Source organism: Dermacentor andersoni, chromosome 8 (genome assembly GCF_023375885.2).
Source record: "Dermacentor andersoni chromosome 8, qqDerAnde1_hic_scaffold, whole genome shotgun sequence".
In the NCBI taxonomy this organism is placed as follows: Eukaryota; Metazoa; Arthropoda; class Arachnida; order Ixodida; family Ixodidae; genus Dermacentor; species Dermacentor andersoni.
In genome coordinates this window covers 137,455,145-137,476,698 of record NC_092821.1, presented here as the reverse complement: position 1 = coordinate 137,476,698, position 21,554 = coordinate 137,455,145, and the positions used below count along the sequence as shown (strand labels likewise).

General features: G+C 45.5%; 1 protein-coding gene across 3 annotated transcripts in view; it reads left to right on the top strand.

The window, feature by feature from the left end:
• The first annotated feature begins 3,270 nt into the window (after nt 1-3,270).
• Nucleotides 3,271-21,554, top strand: part of LOC126525784 (transmembrane protein 130) — a 48,387-nt gene continuing 30,103 nt past the window's right edge. For all 3 annotated transcript variants that reach the window (XM_050173695.2, XM_050173694.2, XM_050173693.2), the window contains exons 1-3: nt 3,271-3,578; nt 12,019-12,306; nt 15,764-15,918. In XM_050173695.2, the coding sequence (XP_050029652.1) occupies nt 3,470-3,578; nt 12,019-12,306; nt 15,764-15,918 (552 nt within the window). In that variant the 5' untranslated portion in view covers nt 3,271-3,469. The remainder of the gene's footprint in view (nt 3,579-12,018; nt 12,307-15,763; nt 15,919-21,554) is intronic.

Genomic DNA, 21,554 nt, shown 5'->3' with positions numbered 1-21,554 from the left:
AGTCCAGAACAAGTTTCGTCCCCTCAGGCTCCGGAGAAAAGCATTCCGTCCGCAAGCAGCAGCGCGAGTTCGAAAAGAAAGGAGACTTCACAGTCTCGAGCAGCGTCGCGCCGTCCGTCACGAATCACCCGAAGAAGATGGCACATGCTCAGTCTGAAGGATTAGACTGAATTGCGTGCAGCCAGTGGCACATAGCGAATGATAAATCATGAATCTGAACATAAAGCACTATTCCATTAAGAGGTCGGTGTGCTGTAGATATACATATGAGCCGAAATCATACGTGTTAGATTTTTTATGAAGGAACGTATTTTTTGTTGCACCGAAGAGAAACGCGCTTACTGCGAGGATACAGTTGTCTGTTATGTATGAGTGCCTAACAGAGCGCTTGCCAGCCCAACTGGAAAACCGGAAAGCGGCGTGCCGAGTGTCAAATCGGCAGCCCGCACCATGAGGGAAAACCTTGCATTGCTATTTGAAAATCGCCCACGCGGAAACTATGCGAGAAAACCTGGGCGAGCGCGAAGTGCTGCTGCAGAAGCGTGCAACAGAGAAAGTCTTGCTGGGACGCACTCGTAAAAAGGGATCCTCGAGCCTTTGGCAAACCATTTCTTGAAAGAAGAAACAAAAATTTAGAGAATGGGTAGTGGGACTCGGTGCCGTAGCAGATGAATTGCGCCGTCGTAGCAGCCAAATCATTTCTACTAAAAGGAAGAAAAGATTGGCTGAGAAGATTTCGAGATTGTGTTGCTGTAGGTGCAACACCGAAGTTATACTATTGATGCATTTACGTTTCACAGTCCCGTAGCAAAGCAGGAACAGAAAACCCCTGGCGCTCCCCATCATCTCCTGCAAAATGAAGACATCAGCACTTTTATTAGGGGAAGTTAATTCTTAGTATGTCGCATAACGTTTGCTTGGGCTATTTGGCTCATGGGAAACATCATGGCGTGAAAGACGAGGACACAGGGCTCATTCTGTTTCTAGTCCTCTTTTTTTCTTGCGCCACTGTTTTTTTGTTTCCAGCGGTTTCCACATAATATGCATTTTCCTAACCGTAGTTCTATTCTTGGTTCAATACAATTCGCGTTCGCCTTTTGGCAAATGCTCAGCGTGCGTTCAGTGTTATTACCTCGTCGCGCATGTTCTTCCGAAATTTTAAATTGTGAATTCATATCTGACCAATTCATTTTGAGTAAACAATATATCTGCGCCAGCTGTAGTAAATAGATGTTTAACTAGTTTTCTGACACTTTCCTTGCGTCAAATATCCAAAAGAGGAGGATACGAATAGTCTTGCCGTGATAAATGAAATATAAAAAATTCACTGTGGAGCAAGGCCTGCATTAGTTTTTCTGTTTGGGAATGAAAGCATCACCGCTCGGTACTGCCTGCTGAGCGGAATTCAAGGACTCCTAGCTCCACAGTCTGTAATAATTCGCATAAGTTAACTTCAGGCTGAGCATACGTATGTTCTGGTGCACTTGTCGTTCACACGAGTGAAAGCGCTATTAGTTGATGCATAAAGGAGCTTGAGGGAGGCAAAGAAAGATGCCAAGCATCGTAAAACGCGTCTCTTTTTAGTGGTGGCTGAATGCAGTGGGTGGGGAAGGCGCCTCTGTGTTGCAGCTCTTGGCGCGGAGGTGGAGAGTCCGGGTGGAAGAGGGGGGTGACGTTTGTGGAGAGGAGACGCTTGTGGGAGGGAGTAGGAGGAAAACTAGCAGTGCAGCGAACGTGGCAGCGCGCCGAGGGCAGCGCTAACAGAGCGATGCGATGTCTGGTCGCACTAACCGCTTCAGCGCTCCGCCCCAGAGATTCGTCGGCGATCTATGATGGCATCTCGGAGGCCATGCTTAGGGCGGTAGGTACAAGTTTAATTTAGTGACGTTTGCTTTGTTAAACCCCAAATATTTCTAGAAGTTTAGTGTTTAAATTACAGTAAAAAAGAATTAGCGAAAATTCATAATATATACCACAGCCCACGTGAAATTCCGCATGTTTACAGAATTAATCCTTGCAAGCATCCCGAGAATTTCCCTTAAAGAAGCATGGCAGGTTAATACACATATTTACGCGTACGACGAGTTTCATATTGCTTCAGAAAACGGTCCCACACACATATATCGCTGTTTCTGAACGCATTGCGCTATAATGCAGCTGTGTATATATGTAATAGTCACGAAAAGTATAAATTCTGTAAGCATAACAATGTATTACCTTCACCTATAACAAATTTCCCTAGTGAGAATTTTATAAGTATAGACCGACAGACAGGAATTGATATAAAAATTAAAGTATGCTACTCATCGGCCTCGGGCGTTGGTCCGACGCGTTGCCATCGTACCGAGCCGGCGACCAACTGGCGGGTCGGGAGTCAGTCTGACAGAGAGGTTGGCAAGACGCCCTCTGCCGACTGCCCGCCGGTAAAGGCGGCGGCCGTTGTCATACCGACCTCTCGCCAACCTTCGCTGGCCAATATAGTCGTTTGACGATCATTTCCCGACGATCGGCCAAGCAGCGGCAGTTGGCCAAGGTTGCTTGGGTGTTTGCTGAAATTTGACTGAACACTTATACACGTGATCTATATTCTCTGATTCCGTAGGTGCGTGCTGTCGCCTGCAGCGCCGGAAAAGAGAGCCCGTGCTGCCGACGCTGTCACCAGCTGCACTATGCTCCGATGTACTTCAATCCTCAGATCTGCACCAAGTACCCACGAGTGCTCGTCGTGCAACCCTACACATTCCGTGGGCGGTGGCATAGCGGCCGCTGTTCCCACATGGCCGCGCACCCTGACTTAGCAAATCAATGGCACGAATCTCGTCAACGGCCCGTACAAGGTACTTCCCGAATGTGAATCGCCGCACATCGGTGCGATTCGCCGAATTCGTAAGTTCCTCCGGCGGACCCGGAGTGGGTCAGTTCATATTGTCAGGGACCCGGGTTTGGATCCACGGGCTGGTCTGGCCACTGGCGGGCGGCGTACGGTGCTCTGGTATGCAGGCAGGCTTCCGTGTGCCGGTGCCATACCGGCATACCGGTGTGACAGGTCGTGGGTGTGACTACCGGTGCTCAAGTAGTTCAAGCAGGTCCCCCAAACAACCCACGCGCTAGCGATGCCAGCGCCGTGTCCATTTTTCTGCGCATATCTCAGAGGCCTCACTCACTTAGTGGCTCAACTTACAGCCGTCAGGATTGCTGACAACGCAACAAAGGGAATCTCGGAAGCCATGTACGAAGTATCTAGCCGTACCCAACCGCAACGCACGCGCAGTCTGGTAACAGTGGGCGCACGCACGCAGAGGTGGACACGGACACGAATGACTGCTGCGGGCACGAAAGTGCGAAGATTTGTGGAAACATGCTACCGCGGCGTAGTTTAACAACGACAAAGTGCCCATGTTAGCCAAAGGGAGCTGGGCGAGCTACGCGGTAAACTTGGAACGCGTGCAGATTGGCCTGTCTCCGTAAAATGAGCGACTCCGGAGCGTCAGTGCGGCCGTCGTTGGAGCGACGGCGGCGGCTACTGTTGTCAACCGCGACGTTTCTGTGGGTGTTGTCAGCGGCTACGGAAGCACTTGGTAAGCCAACTGCGCCTGCTTCTTTAATTACATCTCCCGCAGTGGCCGGATACGCTCCGACGTCACCATGGCTCGGACGCGCCGCGATCCCGTTCTTTCCGCAGCGTGTATGCCGTCAGAGGAGTCAACAACCCACGTAAACAGGGCGCTCCTGGTTGTTTCTGAATTGTTTCCCCTCTGCGTTGCGCTGTACATTTCACCTTTGTCATGTTCACGTCTTCGGCTTTCATCTCGTTCGCATTTAGCTGTAAGCTCGACGGACAAGCGAGCGTCCGCGTGTTTTCTCGCCCACCCTAAACTACTTGCTTTGTTTATGACGCTCGTGCCTCTGTGGTAACAAGCTCCGAGCTGGAGAGGAACCAGATGTTGTGTAGCACGATTGTGCTGTGTGATTCGGGCACGTAAGTACGAGCGACGCACTGCCCCCCCCCCCCCCCCCCCCCGCTTTTTTTGTTTTGTTTCGTAGTCCACGCACGCCGCCGCTTTTATATTAGAAGTGTCTCGAGCTCTTTTCAGGCTGAGCGGTTGTCTCAGCGCAGTGAATGCATGCGGTTCGGAATGCAGCTTGCTTTCGAGCTTGCAATGGGTCTCTGTGATATGACAACGGCATCGGGCGCACACTTTGTAAGCAGCAGAGAGCATACCTGCACGCGCCTTGCGTGACAGCTGACAAGATGCGCACTAGGAGGCGTTGGACTGGTTGAGTCAGGAGAAAGGCGCACCGTCCTCTGATACGGTTGTCTGGCTTAGAATATTGCTGATAACGAATTGGAGCGTGCGAGGTGAACGGATATAACACGAGGGAGTCCAGATGAATGCCGCGTCGTCTCCTGTGAGTCTCAGCAGCGTTTAGAAATGCAACTGTGCAGCGAAATTCGAGTAGCGGACCAACTGCCAGATTACTTCGTGCCCTCGTAACACATCAGCCCCTGTTCATTCTCTGTGAATTTCAGCCCGTTGTCGTCTCCTCTACTTCAAGTTGCAAATTTCACTTCAATCATCTTAAGCTACCCTGTTGGTCTAGCTGTCACGCCATTTCAGCTGCTGCGGCAACATTGGTTTGAGAATATGCCCGCATACAGGGCTAGCCTGCGTGAGCCCTATCATGTCATATTTGAAAATATCTGTGCGACGCGGGCAGAAAAGCTTGCTATTTATAAAGCTGCTATGAGTAGTATGGCACATAAAATGGACCACATCATTAGCAGGGCCTTATACTACTGACTGTTCTTACTCTTATCTGTTTGTTGACTTGTGGAGCTGAGATAACTTGGCTAACACAAAAGACTGATAAAACAAAGCTTGCTTTTTGGAAACTGGGTGCTCAATACATGCAACTTTATCATTATCTTTATCAGCTTGTCATAGCTTCTGCCAACTAGCTTGTGTGCTCTGCAAACTAGGTATCTGCTTGGCTCATGTTATGATGACAGATGCGAAAGGTTGTGGTAAGCACTGGCATTACAAGAACCAACATAGTTATCTGTTTAGTTTGTGTGGCGGATACCTGCAACAATCAAAACAAAGACAATGAAGCAGGACGGGCAAATGAGGCAGTGCACCTTTAGAAAATAAAGTGACCTATAATCAACAAAATTTTTAGTGTGGTGTGCATATTGGTAGCAATTAGAAATTTTTGCTGCGTTCGCAGCAGTGTTTTGGCAGTTTGCCACCTTTACTGTTCATGCCAACTCGGAAATGTGTGTGCAGTAGTAATCGTAAGGTTTTGGACAGTAGTGTCTAGCCCCGTGATGCAAAGTGGGTAGCTACTTCACGCTAGTCATCAATGTTGCAAACACTACTTCTTATGCAAGGTATTTGTTAGCACATCTGTTTATTTCACTGCTTCAGTGTCATTTGTAGGCAATGAGGAGCCTGACCATGGGAAGTTTTACACCCGAAATGTTGTCAGTCAGTCCTTCATTCTTGTTAATTTCACATTATCATCCTTTCAGAAATAAAAAATATTTCCTGACTTCTGCACGAAACTCCCAGACAAACCTCTGGACCAAAACTCCAAGGCGGTCATTGTCAGAACCAACTTGGGACATTTTCTCATTGGCCATGACAGCTGTAGTAGATGGATAAGCTCACATCAGTATGCAGAAAAATAGACAGCATTTTGATGCTTAGGAAAGTATATTGTGTAAGGGCTACATATCTGAACTTGAAACATCTGGCAGTTGTTCAGTGGCAGATGAATTAGCCACTTGAAGTGTTTCAATTTCTAAGTAGTCAATTATACTGAGAAAGAGACCAGGGACTTGATGATGCAAATTCTCTGCCTGCGATTTGATCGTCCGTTGTGTCCCATGGCTGATCCATTTGACAACAGCAACCCAAGTGATGTGTGAGCCAAATAGTGAAATTATAAAGGAATTCACGTGTCCTTCTCTCTGATGCGGAACAGATCAAATGGCATGGATAGAGTATGTGAATTTGTTTGCAATGTGCGAATATGTGTCACCTTAGTGGACAGAGTGTGATTGTGTAAGTGTGATACTAACTATTGCCTTAGTTCATCTGCAGAGAATGTATTCAGCTCTGGGAAATCACTCTAGGTGTTCCTCTCGTCATGAAACCTTTTTCATACTAAACCTGTCTGCACCACATTACTGTACTAAAATCTAGGCCGGCCTCGATTCTAAGCTGAACCCACACTTCAGAAGGATAGAAAAAGAAAATAAACTTTTCTTCGAATGCGAGCCCACTAAAAAAATATAAACGTCAACAGCCACAGTAAGCAAGCGTCATTTATAATCAACATCCAGCGCCAGCTATGCACTACGGAGACAGAAGTGGCAGACGTGCGACGCTGTTTAGGGAGGGGCCTCTCCTACGTTCTTGACTTCTCACGGACTACAGTTCATTTCAAGAAGCAACGTATATTACGAAGGCTTCTCCAGAACTATGCTGGTTTTATGCTAGGATCATGGTTGCAGTGGCGGGGCGATGAGGAAATTTCGGGCCGTGCGACAGAGATGTGAGCCGAATCCCCCCTGTAGGCCTGGTAGCACCCACTCGAATCAATGGCTTTCCTTCCACTGTGGCAGCTCGTCTCCTATTTTTGCCATTGTCCTTTTCGTTTAATTCTCCTTGCAAAGTGCCCATCCGTTACTTCACCAAAGCCAAGTGCTTAGTCATACCTGCCGTGCTGGCGCAATGGCTGTGGCATTACGCTGTAGGACAGGACATCAAGCGTTCAATTTCCAACAACGGTGGCCTCATTCTGATAGTGTGCGTAATGCGAAAATGATCATGTGCTGCTTTGGATACACATTAAAGGGAGAGTGAACGAAAATATTAAGTCGAGTTAGATAAAAAAAATTAGGCTTCTTTCAAACAAATTTGTCATTTGTAGCGAGAACAAAGGTTTTTGCAAGCGAAAAAGAGGACAATCAATGTGGCGCCGCCCACTTTGGACTATGGCACCACCTCTCGTGTGACATCAGTAGTAGTAGTGGTTTAATGTGGGGAAATGACTCTTATTTCTGCAGCCCAATAGAGAGCACAGTGTCAGGGGAAGGGGAAGTGAGAAATAAAGATGAGAGGAAGGGAAGCACTGGCTATTCACAAAGAGCGGCAGAGAGAGAGAGAGGGGACGTAGCAATTGATTCGTAGCGCATTGCCCCACAATAGGCTTCTGCTGCGATAAGCGTTTTGTAGAGCCTGCGCCTCCAGACCTTTGCGTTTAAGGGCATTTACGTGGCATTTGTGCTACTGATATTTGTACTTTTCCGCAAATAAATTAATTCAAATTGTATCTCTCATGTCAGTAGCACACTTCACTAGGCATTGTCATCATTTTAGCTCATGTATTTTGCTCACTTTACAGCAAGGTTTTAGATCTCTGTACAGCCGCACTACATCTATGAATTCACCATTCGGCATTGATCGCATAATCGACTGCATTAGACCATTTATTTGTGCTCTTTGGCCATCATTGGCCATTGTGTCATAAAATCCTACATATCATCATCATCATCACGTAGCAATTACGCCAACCTGTCCATTTTGGTGCGGGCAATTTAAATAGAGGAGCCGCAGCAGCTCCCGCTGCGGCTCCTCTATTTAAATTTGGTAGCAGTTTCTTGCGCATCAAAGTTTTATGTTGGCTCACAGAAAACAGTGATAGGTTACTAGATTAATAATATATCCATCTAACATGACTGGATATCTTACTCTAGTGTCTCCCTCGTGGGCAACATTAATACGCCTCCATAAGGGGTGCCTTCACCGCGGTGCCCCTCATAACCGGATGTGGAGTTTATGGATGTTACACAGCCTATAGATCAAATTTTGCTTAGTGATCTGCAACCGATACTGTTCAGAATTTTCTTAAAATAATGTGAAAATGTTATGTGCATCTGAGTGACATAAATCAGGGAAAAATAAAAAAAAAAGTTCTCGCTGGAATTTCTGGCTATGAAATAAACGTTTTTCTCATGAACTGCCAATAAGCTCGAATGTGTTATACACAGTATATGGTTCGTCATATTTTTTAACTCACAGTCATAATGGTGTGAAATATGGCCGCAGATTATATGGATACCATTCTTTTGTGGAAACCCCAAAGCAGGTTATTGCATTAGCCAGCAGCCTCCAAAAATAGAACGAGGAGGTTTAACCTAGGTACGATGCAATACAGGGACATTTGTGAAATTTCAGGAAGAGCCAAGAGCCATATATTTCTGCCACATGAAGTCGACAAATTATGTATTTAGCATTGCTGACACTTGCATCTCTGAAAAAAAAAAGAATATATGTATGTGTGAGTGTGTGTGTGTGTATATATATATATACACACACACACACACACACACACACACACACACCTTATTTTTGATGTCGGATATTTTTTGTAAAACACAGTGATCCCTACAGGAATCGTAGGACCAGAAAGCGCTAATCACCAGATCCGGTTATTTTTCCCTGCTTTGGAGTGTATGACTTGATTGCAAATTTGCCTTCAGCACAGATAATATGGCTTCACCTCCACCTAGCTTCCATGAATGCTTGGCAGATAGAACTAGAAGTTTCTCCTGTCTCAAAGGAATCTGAAACTTTTGTGTTCCGTAGGCTGAAGGCGACAGCTGTTTGTGCAGACGCCTGCCGTTGCCTCCGCATGGCATTCTCTTCTTTTGCCTTTGTGCAAGGCACTACTCTGCTTCATGGCAGCCTTGGCATAGAATGCTGGAAATAATTTGTCGAGAAAAAAAAAAAAAAACATGTATATTGCTGCAGCACAAGTAGCAAAGAAAAAAAAAATGGGAAGGGACTACGTGCCGTCTTTTCCCATTGTCTTGTGATGACAGGGACAGAGAGAGCATGGATGACGTGTACAGTGAGTAACGGCAACTTGCGAAGAGTTAGGGCTCTTTTTGGTGGCTTCATTTTACACTTTGTTTGCTTAGCTGTTGCCACACACAGTCATTCATGCCTTGTTTAAGTATGCTCCAAGTATGTGATGCTTCTGTTATTGTACTGTGTGGAAGCATCAAGACACTAGTAGTGCTCAAGCTGCTAAGAAATCTCCTTGTTTGATAAAAAGAACAGGACTTGGATGATGCAAATTATCTATGCACAGTGTTATTTCGTATCATTTGTCACGCTGTATGGCTGATCCCTGTAATGACGGCAGCACAAGCAAGATGTGAGTTGATGACACAGATAATATTGTAATCCTAAAGCAATTGTTGTTATACCAACCTAGTGCACGTTTAAGAAGAGCACACTAAATTGGAAAAATTGGTTGCTATTCAAATAAATATGTGTGAGGTGTAACAGTAGTTCGTAATTAGTGGTGCTTAGTGGAGCAGTGTGATCTTGTAAATGTAATAGTAATTATTGCTTCTATTCATCTGGAAAGGATGTATTCACCTCCATACAATCACTCTAGCCATTCCCATAATCTTATTCATTTTCTGCAGGCTTAGCTTATGCAGGCTTAGCTATTGCCTCACTCAGTTATTCATGTTTTCTTAGTATGGAGGAAGTGTGTGTGTGATGCTGCTGTGTGGAATCATTGTGAAATGTATCACTGCCAATGACCTCTTGATTTGTGGTTTAACCACATAATTGTTTGTTTCAGGCAGTGGTCGCAAGATGAAAACTGGCATAGCTTTGAGTGCAAGGCTCATTTGTTGCTAACAAAAAGCAATATTGTGAGTCATTTGGTTGCAGAGAATGTTACCAATCATTCTTGGTAACATTCATTGCATCAAGAAGACATCACATTTGACAAATAATTCAAAGTGTTCATCTGTGTCAGTGTTAATCAGCTTCTTGTATCAGGAGGTCCTAAAAACTTACCTACTTGTAACCATACCTGACATACCTACTTGTAACAAATCTTTTAATTCTGATCATGTAAGAGGAGATAATCTATGACAAAGAAATATGGGGGTAGGGCTACGAGTATGGCCTGGGGCATTTTGATTTGCTGTCGATCCTGATGGGGATTGAATTCCTCGAACATGATTGGCTTCCTTGCGCAAGTGGCAAAAGGGAGTCAATCTCAGTTGTAAAATTTCATCTCGATCAAGCTCGATTGCAATGAAAAGTGCTTCGTGTGACTGGAGTATTAGTAAACACTTTTTGTGTGTACATGTGTGTGTGAGCATGAATTCTGTGTGTGAGTGATATCTTTATTGTGTTTCCAGAAAAAATAGATATATGGACCACTGTTAATGGGCTTGCCTACTAAGTGTTTGGCGACTAATTGCAACCGAATTATGACACGTACGCATGCAGACTATTTTTAACATAAACATGTTTGCTCAATGCGTCCTAGCAGCCATCTTTTCTTAGAGCACAGCACTTAGACACCTGTTCCTGCATTTTGGGTCGGTAGAGCCCTTGGCGTCCTACCTCGGTGTAACCGAGCGAACAAGCACAGTGAAGGATGAAAGAGTGAACGCTGAGCCCAGCAAGGGATGAAAGACACTGATAGCAAAGAGCTGCGAGGAGGAAAGCTGGAGGAGGAGGGTATGGTGAAAGTGCGAGAAGAAAAGCGTATTGCCGTGCAAGACGGACTGTGCGGCAATGACCGCTTTGAGATGGCACCAGAGTAGCGCGCCGTTGTCCATCCACCGATGGCATGTGGCGAAAGCGTCCGTCGATACCGTAAAGCGTTACATGAACGAAGATCTGCCTGCGGCGGCTGCTGTGAATCACGCCCACGCGTCATCCGTGCACTGTCTCTTGCAATCTCCCAATTAGTGAGGCAGTCGCACCACATTGCACTCCATTTGTAACGTGCCGCATGAAACAGATTGCCCGCGCCAGCCAATATGTCGCGAAATGAAAACACGTATAGAGCTGCACTCAAGTTTAGCATTAGGGAGTATCTATTTATTCAACATACCTTAGAGGGCCCAGATGGGCATTGAGTAAGGGGGACAAGAAGCAGCATAAATAGTAAAGGAACAAGTACCAATAACAGCATATCTTAATTGTCAGTGAATTTTTCGCTCAGCAAAGTACAAGTGTTTCAATTATGTTGGCTTTATTGCCATCTTGGTGATACCTATAAGAGGACCAGTACCGTACATTTATTATGAAAGACTTAACAATATTCGGTCATTTTTTGTGACCATTAGAGGTAAACTCCTGCTGTTTGCCATTGTCCTGTGCTGTGCATTGTAGGCCACTTTACATGCTTCAATTTCTGTTGTAATGCAAGTTGATTACCTTTAATGACAGTGTTGGAGTAACTTACGACTCTCAAACGATGACTACAATCAGTGCAAAACAAGAAGTGAAGTGACAGCATCGATTTTGTGCTTTATATTTCACAGCACTGCCTGTATTGCTTGGCAGGTACTATGGCAGCATCCAAAAGAGAGGCTTTATTTGTTTGCATGATGATTTCTTTTCTCCTTTGTGCACTGAATAAAGCGTATGCATTTAAAGGATGCAGCCGTGGTATAACTGTTTTGCCTTAAGGGCAAATAAAGCAGTTTATAAGCTTCCGCTATGTGCATTACAGAAATTCGACAGACAAAATGTCAAGAGCACTAAGTGCAAATCATGTACTCGGTCTCTGCAAGAAAGACAGAAAAGTGCTTGCTATTATAAAGAGTCGTTGTTGTAATTCATGTATACGTGCTGTCACCACAATGGCGTACAGTGGGTCACTGGCAAAAGGTAAGCTGTTAGGAATTAAATTTCGAGCATAAAATGCACATAACTGTCGCATTACAAGCTCTAGCCAAGTTCTGACTGCATTGTGTTGTTACTTCTCACTGACCTTGCCAGTTTTGTCAGATAACAGAGCAAATTTCACACCACATCGGGAATTTAGTCCCAAAACTCCTGACTTGGAGATCGATGTGGTACCTACTATGTTGTGCGAGCTCATCAAAGCCTCTGTGCATTTCAAGCCCCCACACATTGGTGCATTGTTGCGATAGATCTCGGTACTCTGTTTTCATTGCAGATGTGAATGTCACAAACGACGGGCCCGCCATCCTGGACTCGACGATTACCTTCCGGGCACAGTTGGTCGGTGGCGAGTTCCCCACGCTCTACTATGTCTTCCGCCACAACGTGCCGTCGGCAGCGGAGCCAGAGATTATCACCAATGGAACAGAGGCCGTGCTGCCGATGACATTCCTCGCCTACAGACACCCACCGGGAGAGTACATGATGACTGTATCTGTGCTGAAGGAGTACTTCTTCACGAAGCACAAGATTGCCGAGGGGTCCTGCAAGTTCCTGCTTACCCGTGAGTATAACTGCAAGGTGTTTGTCTTCTGTGCATTGTGCTGCTGCTGCCTGATGTTATCGCTGTTGAGTTTCGCAAAAGGCTGTGTTCTTTAGCTATGCATGTAACACATGACTGGAGTAACCATCAGGCTGGATTATTAGTGGGAAAAAAGAGAACCAAGAGGCCCAGTTTCTGTTAGTCAATCAATATCAATCAATATATTTAGATAATATCAAGCAAAAAGATTATGAAGCCAAGAAAAATATGAGGAATATTATTTGTAGTTTTAATTGAAGTGCAGAAATGATAAGCAAAAGGAAAACGAAACTGGACATAAAAACAACTTGCTGTTGGTGGGAGCCAAATCCACAACCTCCACATTACGTGGAGGTTATGGGTTTTGAAATCTAGTAGTGATGATTTTTTTTATTCTATTCCTTTTTGCACTTGGTCAGTAGTCAGAGCGATGTCCCACCCGTGTTATCAGTGGGATCAGCCAGTCATGATCGGTAGATGATAAGAGTTGCATAGAATTGAGCAGAAAGCATATAGGCATTGTCCGTATTTCTTTTTTAACTTTGCTGTTTAAGAAATTGCAAACGTCTTGTCTCAGTAAAGATTGCCACACTCTCTTCTAGTCTTACGTAATATACCTACCTGATGAACAAGATTATCAATATTGTGTGATATCATCTTGCATATGCTTGATCTTACAGGGCCCCTCACCAGGCCCCATAGCAAAAGTTATATGGCAAAAGTTGTTACGTGTTCTCTAGGGAGTATTCTGCCACAAAAAATTTTCAAATCTGCTCATTACTAGCCCAGATAGAAATATTTCAGTGCCGTGAACCCATGATTTCAGGAGGTCAGCTCCACCACGTAGAGACACTCTCTCCACTCGCCCCGTCTAGCCTCCACAAGCGAAATTCCGTCCTTGCGTTCTCCCATACCAGACCTCAAGGATTGCGTGATGCATACGTCACGGGCACTCGCCTTCATTTTTTTTCCTCACTTTTTTTTTTTTTTTTTTTGGTGCTGTGCATTTTTGATAACGGTGTTGTGCATGAGCTGTTATAATTGTCTGGTTTCGCGCAGTGCATGATTTTCCATGCTGTGCACAAGGACACATGTATAATTCAGTGCTACACGAATACTGAGGCAGAACAAGTACAGTGAAACCTCGTTAAACCGTAGTTGGCCGGAGCTCGGAAAAAGTACGTACTAAACGGTAGTACTGTTTAACCGAAATAGCATGAGATCGCCCACTTACCTGTAGAAAACGGAACTCAGAGAGAGTGCGATGAAAGGAGAAAAAAACATGCAGTATTTATTCACTTCGCGCGACATAAGTGTTATTTTCGTTTGATGCCGCGGCGGCCTAGCACGACCACAGCAGCCTCAAACTTACTCAAGCTGCGTGCCAGCTTCTCAGCCAGCCCCCCTCCTCTCGGCAAACACTCGCACGGCAGATTCCTCGTTGGCGTTACGTATTCTCCGTGTACGCGCGCACTAGTGCTGCATAAGTGCCGGGGCGCCTTTTTCATTGCCGGGTGCCGGAGTTCGGAAAACTTTTGGTTTGGAATAGTTACGTTATCGCGCCCCTGTTCTCATTGCGACGATTGCATTCACGAGGCTGACGTAACGCGCAGCTTCTGCCACTGTCGGGCCTGAATCGCCCGTGCTGTCGCTTTCCGTGTCGTCCTCATCACTGTCGCTAGTCGACACTTCGGCAACAACAGAGGCAACGATGGCGAAAAGTCGAACCTCGTAGCCGACATCTCTTTGCGGTCGCAGCAGCGCTGCCGAGCAACTTCGCATTCCAAATGCCACACACTGTAGTCAACAGCAGATCCATGTCCCGGGCCAGCGCCGACTTCATGTCACGTTCGATAGCACAGACGATGTCTAATTTTTCTTCTATGCTGAGCACCCGGAGTCTTTTTTATCCGAGCTTCGGCATGACGCGAGTCCTCGCTTGCGCGACGCCATGACGCTCTCTCGCTCTCTGGAACGGCGTCGAAATGATGTTGATGTTGATGCGGCTTCACGTGCAAACGCACAGGGCGCTTGGAGGCCGTTGTACCGATCTCTGAGGCTTGTTGTTCTGCCGGACCGCCCGGTGGAGACGACGCACCGCCGTGTTTGCGCGACGAAAAGTGGAAACGCTACGTTTTAACCGATGCGTACGCAATAAGCTGGTACGGTTTATGCGGATACGAAATACATTATGTTCAATGGCCGCTGAGTCGGGGAATTGACTTTACTACTTTTAAACCGAAACTACTGTTTAAGCGGGTACGGTTTAACGAGGTTTTACTGTAGATCGCAGAGCATGATCACGCACTGGAACATGGTAGAAAATGGCATAGTTTCGGTACCTGCGCACATGATTGCACGACCGTGGGAACAAGCAGACGAAGCGGAAGTACATCTCTCTTGCTTCGATGTCAAAAATAAAACAAAAAACACGCAGACATTCTGTTTGCATGTTTTATTATTTCTCTAAACTTCAATTCGTCAATTCGAGCAACAGATCACACAAATAACAGATGTTGCTTTGAATAATTCTCGGTCACGTGTCACCACGAGCGATGTCACACTGCAGACCCGAGTACATGGGTGCAGGGACACCAGTATGTCACCGTCTGGCTTGGAGCGTGGTCGCAGCGAGTGAAAGGGAAAACTGCATTCAGATTGAAATTTCAGACCTTTCTGTGGCGTGTTGCAATGTAATTCTTTGCAAACATGATTGTTAGCGCGCATTGTATGCTCTGCGCTTGCAGCTCAAGATGGCCAGACCTGGTGAGGGGCCTTTTAAGTACTTATGTGCTTATAATTGATTGTAGTGATACTTAATGACTTTTATTATTATGTATTCTTTTGGATAATGTGCCTCTGTTTGTATAACTTCTATACCACAGTATGTTACTCCATCTGTCAGCCTCCTTCATGATTTTGGACGTACTTACATTGCTATATGTTGTATACATCTGTATTGTATTACATGGCTTTTGCACAGTATGTTTAATGGTCTTGGTTGGAAACTTTCTTGAGACTCATTAGTACTTTAATTACTGTTCATAGTTATGTTTTCATTGCTGCTGCATACACTTCCGGACTTTTTACAGTATTGCAGGTGTTCTGCATAGATTTGGAGATGTTGAGGGTAATCTGAGTTGAGCCAGAAGAATTGCTGAAGCTTGCTAATTTGTTTTTGTTTTACGTTACAGTGTTTGTTTACCGCAGAGAAGTGTTAAGCATTCACAGCTACAGTTGAGCTTGGATATGTTGAATTTTGTTGTAATGTTGTTGAATGTTGTTTGGAAGAGCTCGTGAAATAGTTAGGCATACTTTGTTTGCTGTGCGGACGTGTTACCTAATTTAAACATCTGTGCATCTTCTATAGTTTCCTGGGATCGGGACGTGTGACTGTGGGCAGGTCCAACCCTTGGGTCATTTAATCCTTCTGTCGTAGGGGACATCGTGGGCAAAATTGTGGCCTCCCAAGACGGCCACGTCCTGCCAGACGACCAGACCATAGTGTCCACGAACCGAACGACAAACTTCACGTTCGAGCTGCACGATCCCAGTGGCTATTTCATCAACTCGTCCAACAGCTTGTCCTGGAAGGTGAGAGCCCTTGTAGGGCCGAAATAGGCCGATACCCTTTGGTGACTCAAGCCCTTGCAGTTGCTGAGTAGTAGTGGTTTTCTACTGCAAAGCTGAAGGTCATGGGTTTGGTTCACAACTGTGGCAGCCACATTCAAGTGGGGCCAGAATGCAAAAGCACTTGTGCAGTTAAATGGACCCTAAAGAGAAACAATAAATCAGTTTAGGCTAGTGAAGAAATGCTTGAAAACTCTGTTTTTGTTAATTCTGCGATAATAGATTGTTACAAAAGAAAATGAAGGTTAAAGTTCACCTTTCCTAATTTCGTGTTGGAACCCCTGTCACATCACGGATTTTCAAAGTATTTTGTTCTATTTGGGCATCGTTGGCTTAGTAATAGTTAGTGAAACTTGCCGAGTTCAATTTTTATCACTTTTGGAACACAATGTAACCCATTTTTATCGATAATAAATTAACTGGGCCCTAACAGGAACTGTCAAAATCATTGAAGCCACAGCAAGCTGGTGCGTGAACTTTGAAGTCGCGGTGCCACTTGACTTTAGTGTTTTTGCATCTTGTCTGGCTTACCAAGTCTCTTGTCATGGTGAGAGTGTTTTTTTTCGGTATTGAAACGAGCAATTTAGTATACAGGTGATATAATTTTTTTTCTTTAGTTGCCCTTTAAACTTAGGCGCATGTTAAAAAACCTCAGGTGGTCACAATCTACCTGAAGTCAGTTGAGTGTTTGTGTAAATCTATCGCTTACTCGATCTGGGTGCTACTGACGTACTCCCACGAGCCGATATAAAGATTTTTGTATAACCTTTGGAAATTGTGTGGTTGTCATGGAGATAAGTACGAAAGGAAATGTGCCACTCATGCCACCCTGTGCAAGAAAACACAACCACGCGTGGCTATCTTGTACACTGTAGCACAGCAAAGGAATGAGACACTGTAAACTTAACCACAAGGTCAGGGATAGCCTCAGGGCTTGGCACATCATAGGTGCCAAAATCTGAAGTAGTGGCATCTACATGAGCATCCAAAATCAAATTTGAACTGCACACCACGGTGACGTTCAATAGCCAGAGCACTGTGGGCATGCCCTGTCATGCCGTAGCCTTCGCAGTGCAGGGCACTGAAGAAAAAGCGGGAGCGCCGCGAAGGGGTTCAAAGGCGATCTTTGATTGCCAATAACTCCGCTTCTACTGAACACAGTGAAGTAATTTTTGCTGCAAAGTGTTTCTGGAATAGTCTATTTTAACTTCAAATGCATTTCCCGACTTCAATAAAAAGTGTGTCAGGGCCCTTTTAAAAGTGCAATGCCTTTTGGACATTCTGAAAAAAGAAAAATGACTGTTATCCTCGTCCCACTCGTACAATGCTACTCGCACTGTTGTGCATTACCATGTCAAGAAGGTATACTTAAGGGGCCTTTCACCACGTCTGGACATGTTGAGCTTACAACAGCAGTGCATACAATGTGTGTGAACGATTGTGTCTTCTAAGTATTACATACCTGTGTGCCGCGGAAAGAGCTTCAATTTCAAACCAAACGGCTTTTGCGCTTCTCCTCGTGGGTTTCGCACTCCCAGCCGGAGAGTCGACGTCAGTCATGCAAGTGCACCTAAGTACATGGCAGTGCTGTGACGTCACTTGCAGATACATGTGATTTTGAGAATTGCTCAAGGCAACATCAATTATTTGTTTAATCTGTTGTTTCTATAGACCAAGTAAAGCTTAGAGAAATATTAAGACATACAAACCAAGTCTGTGCGTGTTTTGTTTTATTTCGTGTTGTAGCTAGAAATATGTACTTTTATTTCATCTGCTTGTTCCCACGTCATGCAGTCGCATGCGCAGAGAACAAAGCTATGTCATTTTCTACCGTGTTTCTTGATCAAGCTCTTTCATCCTCTCATGCCTGCCTCGATGCTTGTAATTGTGGCTATGACTTATACCGCTAATCAGGCATTCTCGTGCAAAGCATGCAAAATCATCCGCAGCGCAAAATGAGACAAACGCAACCGATCGCGCGTGAGACCGTCGTCAGAAGTGCGCCACTCAGCAGAAAGACACGAGAGAGAGAGAGAGAGAGAGAGAAAGAAGGCAGGACCCATGACATATGTCATGCGGTCCTCCGGCTCTGTTATGCGAGAATGCAGGGAAAGAATTTCGCTTCCATAGGCTAGACAGGGCAAGTGGAAAGACTGCTTACATTGGTGGTGATGCTTGCCTGCTGCAATCAGGGAGGGTGGCGATATGAGCTTGTTGGTCGGTCATCATTGATAGTTATCTGTATAGCGCAAGAAACAAGGACACAAGAAGATACTGAAGACGAAGCCAAGCGCTTGTTTTTGTCTTCAGTTTCTTCTTGTGTCCTTGTTTTGTTGCGCTATACAGATACCTTGCAATTACGGGTTTTCAGCACTTCAAATATTTCTGTCTCTGCTGTTAATGAACTAATTTGAAAGATGATTGCAATATAATGCTCCTTAGAGGGCACATAACAATTTTCAGTGTATGACCAAAATTTGCTATGTGGCCTGGTGAGGGGCTCTTTACAGGCTCATTAATGCACGACTTCATTTGTATGAAGGCAGTGCCACCTTTTAACGCTCTTCAACTGGAAATAAGAAAGAAATTACTCACTGATGCAAGGAAAGGTTAGAAGAAGCGCACAAAATACAATTTCAGGTGGTACATTAATGTATCCAAACAAAATAACTTGCTCTGCTCGAGTTTATGGTTACATAACGGTACGCAGATTGGTTGACCTATTTCACCATCAAGGCACACCACATTACTCTTTAGAGTGCAGCTCGTAGGCGCCCGTCCCTGCATTGAGCGTCAGCATGCCTCCGCGTTGTCCCTTGTATCTGAGCGAACGAGCACAGTGAAAGATGAAAGCGAACGTGAAGTGCAGCGGGAGATGAACGCCAAGTGCACGAGGAGGAAAGTGGAGAAGGAGACTACAGATGTCATCTGCGCTTCCGAGGGTGGGCCAGGGTGGCGTGAGGTGGGGAGGGCTATTATGCACGTCCATAGCGTCAGCTGCTAAGTTCAGTCCATGGTACCAGTGTGTGTGACGGGGATTACTGCTCCTTCAAGAGAAGTAGGCTAGCGGCCATGAGTAAGGTTGCTTGTGACGCTCCCTTGGGCGTTGCCAGCGCCGACACAGGTGGCACGATTTCACCGCGACGAAGGGCTTCTCTCGTCGTTGGTGATGTGAGAAGAAAAGCGTAATGCTGTGCAAGGCGGGCTGTGCGGCAACGATGGCTGCGATATGGCACCAGAGTAGCGCACGTCATCTGTATGGAAACAAAGCGCGCTTACTCACAGCATTATATTCCTAATATAAATTGTGGACCTATATAATTATGATGCAAGATATTGACACACAAAATGAAAACACATAGTATAGAGCTGCGCTCCAGTTTCGCATTAGGGAGTATTGTAATCATCGGTGAATTTCTTGTACCACTTTCAGAACAAGATCAAGAATAGATTCCCTTGCTTATGAGATGCAAGCATGCTTGTTTCCATCAAAGGGGCTCAGAATGATCTCATTCCTACCAAACACAATTCAATGACATGTTCCGAGCAGGGACACTCTTCTCTAAGTTATCTAAGGTGCATGTCCCTGCTTCTGCTCTCCTATTTATCTTACATTTTTTCTTATGTTTGTGTGCTCATTGCAAGGAGAACGAAAAATTAGCACCCTTCCATGCTGCTTTATATGCGACAAGTAAGCTGATAGCCACATACGTGTGATAGTTTAAAATCAGGCATTCCTTAGTAAAAGTTGTGAATGATAGTAATACGGTAAAACCTCGTTAATACAACCCCCCCCCCCACCTAATTTGAAAAATCTGATAATGGGGACTCCTGCTCTGGTACCGGCAGACGTATGCAGTATTTAATGTCATCAAACTCTTGTTCATTTGGACTTATGCCTGCACATTGGTTAATTTGGTCAAACATTCGAGCGTGGCGAGCTGGGAGCACTGCAAATGCGCATTGTAAAAGAACAAAAGCGGCGCGATGGTCAAACCGAAACCAAGTGGCAGAGTCCGCATCGCTGTTCTGGCGATGCTGTCATGCTGCGCATGAGACCGCATTGGACCTTTACATCTGCATAGTCACCATCCGTGATTGTGCCGATCGCGACTATGGTTTCGTCCATACCGGTTGTGGCAAGCAATAGTTTCGTTTTGACTGAGAGCGCATTGGGCAGGGCACCTACAGGATTGCACAGTCACCATGCATCCGTGATTGCATCAGTAGCGACCATGGTTTCGTTCGCAGCAGCTACGGCGAGCAATAGTTTCGTTTGGACTCGGTCCAATGCATAGGCAATACCGCAGCCCGCAGGCTGGCATCAAATCCGTCGGCTACATAGTGAAGGACGGACTATCTGTTGCCGGCCAGCTCACTGGCAGACAAATAATGGGGTTGTGCGCATGGTAGCAAAAAGCATGTCCCGGATGAAAAAACGGGTTTACTGCTTTTGTGCAAAGTACGAACAGGATTTCCTAATTCATTTGATATATAAAACAGTGTTGATGTACTAAGCATTTATTTATTGTTCTTTTGGTACCCTTGATAATTTGACATTCAGTTGATTCAAACATTTTCTCTCGGTCCCGTGAAATTCAAATTAGCAAGGTTTTACTGTACCACTGTAAACACTGTATGACTCTATTAATTGGCAAGACTCGTAGTAAACCACCTTGTACGTCAAGCAGAATGTCAGTTTGCGTGGACTTGGCCACCAGAACAGCTAGCTAAAGTGCAGTTATTGAAGCAAATCTCAACATCTTTATTGGGTCATTCTGATTCACAGTGCGTTTTGATGCCACATGATTGAAAGAGAGAGGTGATATACAGTGGAACCCCGTTCATACGTTTTTCACCAGACCGAGGAAAAAAAATGTAACAGCCGGGAAAACGCAACAGTGAGGAAAGCTCCGAAAATGAATGAAAAAAGTGCAGCTTCAACTATAGACAATTTATTTCCACAGAGTGCGCTTAGAACTTAAAAAAGTCTAGAATGGTGGCTTGCCGTTTCTTTCGCTCGCTAGAAATCACCACACGTTTCTCAATAGCCTGGAAGGCCGCATTGCTGTCAGCGTCGCTGTGAGGTGCAACGTACCTGCGGAGGAGGTCCAGAGCCGCGAAGGCTTCTCCAAAGCTAGGATTTGGCAACTCCCCAGCATCATGCGGCTCGTGCTCCTCATTTGTCACCGCGCCACGGCAATGGCAACGGACGAAGGAATATCCGCTGGGAATTTTACCCTCTTTGGCATAATCATGCTAACGTGCTAACGATTGTTTAGTAGTATTGCTGTGGAGCACACGCGTCCGAGCAGCCCGGTTGCGCGCAGCGCGGCGTGGTTTCGCGAGAAATGTAAATAAGAGTGGAGAGCTGGCCCGATAGGCGGAGCAATGCCATGAGCAACGCCAACTTCCGGCTTCCCTTTAGCTATAGCTTCACAAAGAGTGACGTCAGGGCCTCTCCTGAGTTTCCTTCCTCCGTGAGTCGACCCGTCCAACAACGATGCGGTGACCGTAATCACAGTGATGATAGTGAGAGCATTTTTCACGAATGGCAACCTAGTGGCGGCCTCTCGAACTGGCGTGCGGCTTCTTGCAGC